This window comes from Oncorhynchus kisutch, linkage group LG6, assembly GCF_002021735.2.
Source record: "Oncorhynchus kisutch isolate 150728-3 linkage group LG6, Okis_V2, whole genome shotgun sequence".
Lineage (NCBI taxonomy): Eukaryota > Metazoa > Chordata > Actinopteri > Salmoniformes > Salmonidae > Oncorhynchus > Oncorhynchus kisutch.
The window spans coordinates 62,313,756-62,323,640 of NC_034179.2; the positions used below are offsets into that span (position 1 = coordinate 62,313,756).

The 9,885-nt window shown below is 44.1% G+C and overlaps 1 protein-coding gene across 1 annotated transcript; it reads left to right on the top strand.

Moving 5' to 3' along the window:
- The first annotated feature begins 1,189 nt into the window (after positions 1-1,189).
- saxo3 (stabilizer of axonemal microtubules 3) lies at positions 1,190-4,823 on the top strand. Its single transcript, XM_020486208.2, has 5 exons — positions 1,190-1,481; positions 2,185-2,364; positions 2,460-2,576; positions 2,915-3,009; positions 3,220-4,823. The coding sequence occupies exons 1-5, from the start codon at positions 1,380-1,382 to the stop codon at positions 3,593-3,595; spliced, it is 870 nt and encodes a 289-aa protein (XP_020341797.1). The 5' UTR covers positions 1,190-1,379; the 3' UTR covers positions 3,596-4,823.
- Positions 4,824-9,885: the final 5,062 nt, after the last annotated feature.

Here is a 9,885-nt window from a genome sequence, read left to right on the forward strand (position 1 = left end):
GCTGAAGTTGCTGTGTGAGAATGGCTAGGGGCTGAGTGTATGCTGCGGTGCTGTCTGTTAACATAGTAGAGCATTCCAAAGCCGCTTCAACCTGGACTGCTATTTTAATAGCTCCATCAAGTTGTAAATTATTCGATTCCAAAAGCAGTATCTCCTTGTCTTTTCACATAACATCCCCTCTATCAACTGATCTCGCATTGAACTGTCCTATAGTTACAAGAGCTAGCCAAACTCCTCAGATTAGCCATGTTGCTTTGAATGCAGTCACCCGGGCGTCAGTGTCTTTTCCATAACCGGTAGCGTCGGAGGAGCACTCGCTCTTTCCCGGCGAAGTGGTTCAGTAGGATGCTGACTTCAGCGGTGAATTGTAGGAGCCGATCCAAGCGCTCTGAAAATCATCTGTACCGAGGCAGTGACGGAGCAGTACTGTCCTCCACTTGTCTGAAATACTAGAAAAATCCACATCTTTGAGATAAGTGTTAACTTTCAAGCCAGTTATTCCACAGGACTAGAGGTTCGCCAAGCACGGCGAGGAATAGTGCTGGCTGTGGTAAGCTAAATTCAGCCATCTTCGTCGCCAATGCTATATCTAGTTTAGCTGTCAAAGAACGCCACAGTTTCACATTGTACATCACTCTGTCGTGTAATGACATATACCACTCATTCCGACAACCCATTAATCTGTAAAGCAGCACAATGTCGTAAACCATAACAACGTACAGTACGATATAATAGTATAATCTGTCTGTCTTGGTGTTTGTAAATAAATATTGTCACTCAAAAAAGATGCAACACTGTTTCTGGGTGGTCATTACAAAAGGAGCAATTTGAGTTGATGTTTTCCTTAAACTTCTTCATATATTTGTTGGCAGGATAATATTTATGAATAATTTTAAAGGAAACTTCCTTAATTTTGTTAACAAGTAGGTATGTGTGTGGCAACATCCAAACTTTTTCCCAACATATATTATCAATAAATCCATTCCAATAAGGCATGACATAGATATGTTGTATAGATACAACATCCTGCTGAAACAAGGTTCGTATCGCTCTGTTGTTGAATGGACCAAATTAATTAAGTAAAAGTCCACTGTTGTTTGTCCATTGAGTGACGTGTGTGCGCGCGCAGAATTTGCGCTAGTAGCGTCTACGGTATCTATGACGATATTACCAAAACAAAGCATAATGTTCAAGCACTGTTGAAGCTCCTGTCGTGTTGTCTTTCCTTTTCTGCTGATTTGAAGAACATGCGTATACATGTGTGATATCTCGTTTTCTTCATTCATGTAAACATATATTTTTTCATGTAAACATATGGTATTTTAGTAGCTAAGTGAACAGGGAGTTCCTGTTGTTGGGTCAACTGTCACATCAATACAATGGCTTTGTGGAAGGGACACAGGCGAGAGCTGGGACAGACAAGTGCAGGTGTCAGCCATATGTATGTACAGCCCTTGCCTTTTTATGTGGAGAGTCACAAGGTAGGTTTAAGAGGAAGACGATTTACAATTTGAATTAGGCCTAATAAAGATTCAAAGAATTCGATTCAAAGAACTCTGATTATAAGTCTTATAAATTTAGCAAGAGATGTGGCTCGGTAGGTTTGTGTTTCAGCAGCTATGGGCTATAGGCTATTTTATGATCATCAGTGTTTAAACGTGTTTACACCCAATCTCTCTAGCCTCGTTTATACCTGAGCTAGCATGTCCTGATCTTGTTCACATTCTGATTGTGTGCACATTTTCAGAAATATGGTCTTAAAATGTGTCTCATATATCCACTGTCAGTATTGTGACCAGATTTCCTGTATGCAAATTATTTGACAGCTATTCTTTCAAAATAATATTGCTATATACATTTTTTAAAGACACATTGACCATAAATCAATAGTGCCACCTGTCAATGATTTTGGGATAATGATGATTTACATGGTTTCACGGTCCAGATCTGTCTACACTTGTAAGATATTCAGACCCAATGTGTGCCTGACTTCCTCCAAAAGTGGTCAAGGAGATCTGATCATAATCAGATCCCAATGCGTCTTTTAATAGTCTACCCTGTCTGAAAAATGTGGGTACAATCAGAATGTGGAAAAGATCAGGACAAAGGATGCATGATAGAACCAGGTATAAACAAGGCTTCTTCTCGCCACACACACACACACACACATCTTGTGTGTTTCAGGGTGCATCTCTGCCCCCTCTGTTCCAGCATTCTCCCCTGGTGTCCACCAGCAGTCACTTCTCTGTCACCTCACGCTTGGAGCACGACAGGAAGCCTCAGACGGGACCCCTGGCCAACACACTGCACCCACGTGCCCCTCCACACTGGAACACACACTTCCTCAATGAGCTGGCACAACAGGTAAGGAGAGAGCGATTGAGTGTGTATGTGTGTGTCTGTGTTTTCATTCAAAGGTAGCACCTGATGGTTGTGTGTGTATATGTCTCACCCCCCAGCTCCGGGACTGTGGGACAGTGCGCCTGCTCTCTCAGCCAATCAGTGAAATGCAGGACAGCTACAGGGGCCAGGCTGCTCCACATGGCCCCCTGCTGGACCACTACTGCACCCTGCTGGTAAACAAACAAACTGACAGACAAACTGACAATAATATTGGGCAATATTTCATGTTCTGACATAATGACATTGGGCCCGATTCAGATAAGTACACTTAACATGGACTTAGGTCTAAGTTAATAAGCATGGATTTAAGTAAACATGTTTTAACTGAAGTCCATGTTAAGTTAACTTCTCTCAAGTCTGAATAGTGTATTTGTGAAATGGAAATTGTGAATACATCTACCTTTCAAAAGTAAACAATGGAGCCAGTAGAATGTGTGAGTGGAAAGGTGAGACTAAATGAATGAATGAATGTCCAACCTGTATTCCAACAGATCTGTATATCTTCTCTCAGGCACTTTATAGACAGCTTGATCCAGGCCAGACCCCGACTGTGACAGCAGATCCTTTAGTCAGCACAGCTCATGCATACTACAGGCGCTTTAGCAGGTACCACTACACCAAAGAAGTGTGATTGTGTGTGTGTGTGTGTGTGTGTGTGTGTGTGTGTGTGTGTGTATGTATGTATGTATGTATGTATGTATGTATGTATGTATATGTGTGTGTGTATTTTCTTTATTTTGCCACTAGAGGGTAGTGTGTTTTTGTGTGTGTCGTATCCCTCTCTCCCCTACCTTTCACCTTTTTTTCTCTCCTCAGGTCAGAGATTGCCCCTTCCTCTGGTCTGCAAGCCCCTTCCTCCTACCTTACTCTGAAGAAGAGCTCCACCCACAGCCGCCTGCCGGGCCACAAAGCCCCTCCCACCATGTCCTGCCACCCTTGGCTGCCCCGCCCCTCTTTGCCCTTACCCTATGGAGGGAAACACAGCCTGTACAGGGACAGCTTCCGTGTGCCTGTCCCTCACCCTGCTCCCTCTGGTCCCTCGCCTGTTGCAATCCCAGACTGGCGACAACCCGGGCCTGAAACTGGTGCTGGAGGAGCTAAGAGAGGGCTTCTCAGGGACATCGTGGAGGTCCCCAAAATGTACCTGACAGAGAACCGGGTCTATGGGGGGAACCGGACCGTACTGGTCTGAGACCGTGCTGGTACGTGTGTGTGTATCAGAAAGACAACTACATGTGTGTATTTTGGAGATGTCACCAAGTGCGATCTAAAGTATACAAGGACCATGACCCCACTTTGGAGTCAACCGTCCAAGTGTTTTTTTGTGTGACTATTTATCAAAGGCCCAATAAACAGGTAGGGTTTGAAGAGGACTGTAGTGGACTGATTGATTTATCAATCACCACCAGTGATGCATGACCATGGGGTCCCAAGAGACACAACATATTTCAGGGAGTTGTAGGAAAAAGGCTGCGAAGGCTGAGCTGAGATCAGTTTGGGCATGAGTGTTACTTATTGTTAATGTTTTAATGGGAGCGGGCTAAGCGGGTCCAATATCTATGTTTATGGGGTCCTTCAGTCTGGAGCTAGAGAGAGATAGACCAGGGCAGTATACTGTAAATACTGACTGTATGTATGTATGTGTGTATGTGCGTGCGTGTGTCAGGGAGAGAGAAATGCTGAGTAGGTTAGAGGTTATTTTGGCATCATCTCACAAATTACCCTCATAATCCACTGGAGTCCCTCCGTCCTTTCTGCCTTTTTCTCTTCCGCCCACCTGCTCTCTCGCTCTTTCACTCTCCTCCCCCTCGTTCCTCCCTCCGGCAACATGCCAGACGGAAGAAGAGAGACAGAGAGAGAGAGATGGAGGGAGAGAGAGAGGGAAGAGATGGAGTAGGTTTAGATAAACATACATATGTTTATACAACTCTACTCAATCTCTTCCCTGTCTCTCTCTCTCTCCTCTCTCTCTCTCTCTCTCTCTCTCCCTCTCATTCTGTCTCTCTTCTTCCATCTGGCATGTTGGGGCAAATAAGGAGGTTAATACATAGAAGTAACAAATACATTAGGAATGATGTGCACTTAGCGCCAATTCAGAAAGAGAGGAAGATCTACGGTCGGGGAGAGAGAGCGAAAACGACAGAGAGAGCATTCAGATGAGCAAGTCAGAGATGTACAGACTAAGCTGACAGAATCATTGCTTATCACATCTGTGTATTTGTGTGTGTAGGCCTAAGTGCAACATCATTTATCTGCAGAAAATAAAAATGGATTTAATAGTTAGACTAATATACAGTAACTACCTGTATTTGTGTTGCATGTGACTTGCCCAGATTCTATAATTTATCTGAACATGTATTTGAATATCAGACTGTGCATTAAAGTTGTTGCCAGCTCTATAAAATAAACTCAGCAAAAAAAGAAACATCCTCTCACTGTCAACTGCGTTTATTTTCAGCAAACTTAACACGTGTAAATATTTGTATGATCATAACAAGACTCAACAAGTGAGACAAAAACTGAACAAGTTCCACAGACATGTGACTAACAGAAATGGAATAATGTGTCCTTGAACAAAGGGGTAGGTCAAAATCAAAAGTAACAGTCAGTATCTGGTGTGGCCACCAGCTTCATTAAATACTGCAGAGCATCTCCTACTCATGGACAGCACCAGATTTGCCAGTTCTTGCTGTGAGATGTTACCCCACTCTTCCACCAAGGCACCTGCAAGTTCCCCTACATTTCTGGGGGGAATGGCCCTAGCCCTCACCCTCCGATCCAACAGGTCCCAGACGTGCTCAATGAGATTGAGATCTGGCCTCATCGCTGGCCATGGCAGAACACTGAGATTCCTGTCTTGTAGGAAATCACACACAGAACAAGCAGTGTGGCTGGTGGCATTGTCATGCTGGAGGATCATGTCAGGATGAGCTTGCAGGAAGGGTACCACATGAGGGAGGAGGATGTCTTCCCTGTAACGCACAGCGTTGAGATTTCCTGCAATGACAACAAGCTCAGTCCGATGATGCTGTGACACAACGCCCCAGACCATGATGGACCCTCCACCTCCAAATCAATCCCGCTCCAGAGTACAGTCCTCGGTGTAACGCTCATTCCTTCGACGATAAATGCGAATCTGACCATCACCCCTGGTGAGACAAAACCGCGACTCGTCAGTGAAGAGCACTTTTTGCCAGTCCTGTCTGGTCCAGTGACGGTGGGTTTGTGCCCATAGGTGACATTGTTGCCGGTGATGTCTGGTGAAGACCTGCCTTACAACAGGCCTACAAGCCCTCAGTCCAACCTCTCTCAGAGTATTGCGATCAGTCTGAGCACTGATGGAGGGATTGTGCGTTCCTGGTGTAACTCGGGCAGTTGTTGTTGCCTTCCTGTACCTGTCCCGCAGGTGTGATGTTCGGATGTAGCGATCGTGTGCAGGTGTTGTTACACGTGGTCTGCCACTGCGAGGACGATCAGCTGTCCATCCTGTCTCCCTGTAGCGCTGTCTTAGGTGTCTCACAGTACGGACATTGCAATTTATTGCCCTGGCCACATCTGCAGTCCTCATGCCTCCTTGCAGCATGCCTAAGGCACGTTCACGCAGATGAGCAGGGACCCTGGGCATCTTTCTTTTGGTGTTTTTCAGAGTCAGTAGAAAGGCCTCTTTAGTGTCCTAAGTTTTCATACCTGTGACCTTAATTGCCTACCGTCTGTAGGCTGTTAGTTTCTTAACGACCGTTCCACAGGTGCATGTTCATTAATTGTTTATGGTTCATTGAATAAGCATGGGAAACAGTGTTTAAACCCTTTACGATGAAGATCTATGAAGTTATTTGGATTTTTACGAATTATCTTTGAAAGACAGGCTCTTGAAAAGGAGTTTATAATTCAATCATGTTACCACGGTTTCCCAATTGGTATCATATTAATTTATTAATATCAATCAATTATTCAAGTTTTATTGGGTTTTCCCACGCCGAACCATTGTCTTCCGACAGGTGTCATCATGGTTCCCCTCAGTCATTTGGGGTGTCCCCTACACGATGCTGGTAGTCCCTCCACATTATTTATTTACTAATAAAGTATCTGATATTGCACTAAGGATGCTACATTATTACCTTTCTTCAATAACTGTATACATCCAAATGGTCTCTGGGCTGCTCTGACACCAATGTAGCGATCCTTAGTTGGGGGATTTAATAATGACGATCTACCCCGGCCAAACCCTAACCCGGACGACGTTGGGCCAATTGCATGATACATGTCACTGTATTTAAAGATGAACTCTGCCACTCCAAACAGGGCACCAGGTGAATCCCTGACCAGGTTTACCCCATCTGCGGGGGAGGAGGAAACAGAGTCAAATATGAATGAATAACGGATGAGTGAATTGTCAATTAATCAATGGATGAGTGAATTAATTAATTAATAATCAATGGAAAAATGAATGAATGAATGGACTAATTAATTAATGAATTTTCTCATGGAGATGCTCATTCAATTCTTCATAGGAAAGAGGATTAGTTATATTTTCTTCTACAATGTATAAGACCAGGCTTCCGTCTAGCTTTAGCTAGTTCATTTTCAAATGAAGACGTTTGTGGGATGATTTAATCTGACTGTGTGGAAACTGGCAACTGATTTACTGATGCAAGTGCTATTTGCCCTACAAAATGTTGGCATTCAGATAGTTATTTCTGGCCACCCGTGAGACTAAATGTAATTCCTGTCTATCTCTTCTCTTGCGTTGATATCACATGATAAGGTTGAACTCTGGTTATTTTGATACTTTAAAAGGTCCTGAACAGCCATTTTGAAAAGTACATTTCTCTCATGACTAACTACCAGGAAGTTTGAAAAGACAGGCTGAGCTTATATTCATTAGATCGCCTTGACTGTCAGCTCTTTCAAACACCTATGTCAAGTAACTTCGATGCAGTGTTGCAGTAAAATCGTCACAAGCAAATCTGGTAATACACAAAGCAACTCAAACATTGAAACTGCATTATTATTAATCTCCCGTTTGGCATGTCTCTTGTGATGCAGCTTACAGCAGCACTGATGGAGGTTTTGACTTGAAAAATGTTTTCGCTGCATAATATTTAGAAGTTTTCCCTTTTCAGGTTTAGAAGAAGTGACTACTAAATGCTAACTCTCGTTCGTATTAGCTGGTAGCATAGCTAGCATACAGAAAACGGTGGTGGTTGTAAAAGTTGTTTTTAATTGTAATGCAGTTGATTGGTGACATGAACATGTATTGGGGTTGACATACAAGCATTATACTCAGATTTTTTACCTGAACATAGTGTGAAGAACACATTTAAAACAACAGCCTAAATGTAGGCAAATTTTTCTGTGGGGGCAATGAGGAGATTCGGGATCTTCCCCCACGGCATCTTTTCCTCACACGTTTCCATGACATTTTCATTGTTTTGGTCAAGTTCCATTGACTGCTTTACCGCAGGGGGGGTTCATGAGACATGAGCACACCCTAAATGCAGGGGGGGCGGGGGGCTCTAAATAATGCAGGTTTAACCATTCTCCTATTTGTTTAAAATGACATTTGTGGGCCTCCCGATTGGTGCAGCGGTCCAAGGCACTGCATCGCAGTGCTAGAGATGTCACTACAGACCCGGATTCGATCCCGGGCTGTATCACAACCAGCCGTGATTGGGAGGCCCATAGGGCAGCGCAAAATTGGCCCAGCGTTGTCCGGGCTAGGGGAGGGTTTGGCCGAGGGGGCTTTACCTGGCTCATCGCGCTCTAGCAACTCCTTGTGGCAACCTTTCCTTCATGACCTGGCCTCTGTAAATTGATTTGAATCACCTTGATCCCCTCTGTCGAAGACATTTGGACCTTCTTTCTTTATATTTTCAGTGGTATTGTTAACAAACATGCCCCCATAAAGGAAATGAGAATTTAAAACAGGTCCAGCCCCTGGTTTGACCGTGATCTGGCAGAGTTACTCCACCTCAAGAATTACATTTGGCGAAAGGCTCGGCACACGCATACTCAGGCTGACTGGCTGTCGTTCAGGCAATTGAGAAATAAGTGCACTCAGACTAACCGTAAGGCTAAAGTTATTTACTTTAAGGAGCAGTTCTCTCTCTGTGGGTCTAACCCCAAGAAGTTCTGGAAAATGGTGAAAGACCTGGAGAATAAACCCTCCTCCTCACAGCTGCCCATGTCTCTTAATGTTGATGATGTGGTTGTTACTGACAAGGAGCACATGGCTGAACTCTTTAATCACCACTTCATTAAGTCAGGATTCCTATTTGACTCAGCCATGCCTCCTTGCCCGTCCAACATTTCCTCATCTCCCACCCCTTCTAATGTGACCAGCCCTGATGCTCCTCTCTCTTTTTACCCTGCCCCGCTACAAAGTTTCTCCCTGCAGTTGGTCACTTAGTCTGAGGTGCTAAAGGAACTCCTTAAACTTGACCCCAGAAAAAACATCTGGATCAGATGGTTTAGATCCTTTCGTCTTTAAGGTTGCAGTCCCTATCATTGTCGAGCCTATCTCTGACCTTTTTAACCTGTCTCTCCTTTTTGGGAAGGTTACCATTGTTTGGTAGACAGCCACGGTGGGTCCTTTATTTAAAGAGAGAGATCAAGCTGATCCTAACTGTTAAAGGCCCATTTCTATTTTGCCCTGTTTATCAAAAGTGTTGGAAAAACGTGTCAATAATCAACTGACTTTCTTGATGTCTAGAGTATTTTCTCTGCTATGCAATCTGGTTTCCACTCAGGTTATGGATGTGTCACTGCATCCTTAAAGGTCCTAAATGCCCTTGATTCTAAGCAATGTTGTGCTGCTATTTCTATTGACTTGACCAAAGCTTTTGATACGGTAGACCATTCCATTCTTGTGGGCCGGCTAAGTAGTATTGGTGTCTCTGAGGGGTCTTTGGCATGGTTTGCTAACTACCTCTCTCAAAGAGTGCAGTGTATAAAGCCAGAACATCTGCTGTCTCAGCCACTACATGTCACAAAGGGAGTACCCCAAGGGTCGATCCAAGGCCCCACGCTCTTCTCAATTTACATCAGCAACACAACTCAGGCAGTAGGAAGCTCTCTCATTTATATGCAGATGATATTCTTATACTCAGCTGGCCCCTCTCTTGATTGTGTTAAACGCTCTACGACAAAGCTTTATTAGTGTCCAACAAGCTTTCTCTGCCCTTAACCTTATTGTGAACACCTCCAAAACAAACGTCATGTGGTTTGGTAAGAAGAATTCCCCTCTCCCCACCGGTGTGATTACTACCTCTGAGGGTTTAGTGCTTGAGGTAGTCACCTCATACAAGTACTTGGAAGTATGGCTAGACGATACACTGTCCTTCTCTCAGCACATATCCACGGTGCATGCTATTGTAATCTCTCCTCTTTCACCCCAGCTGCCAAACGAACCTTGATTCAGATGACCATCCTTCCCATTCTAGATTACGGAGACGTAATTTCTAGATCGGCAGGTAAGAGTGC

Bases quoted from the DNA above. Each gene is read 5' to 3' on its own strand.
- saxo3 (XM_020486208.2), top strand. From the start codon at position 1,380: ATGGCTTTGTGGAAGGGACACAGGCGAGAGCTGGGACAGACAAGTGCA. The intron at 2,365-2,459 runs GTAAGGAGAGAG...CTCACCCCCCAG, and splicing joins TCAATGAGCTGGCACAACAG to CTCCGGGACTGTGGGACAGT. The intron at 3,010-3,219 runs GTACCACTACAC...TTCTCTCCTCAG, and splicing joins TACTACAGGCGCTTTAGCAG to GTCAGAGATTGCCCCTTCCT.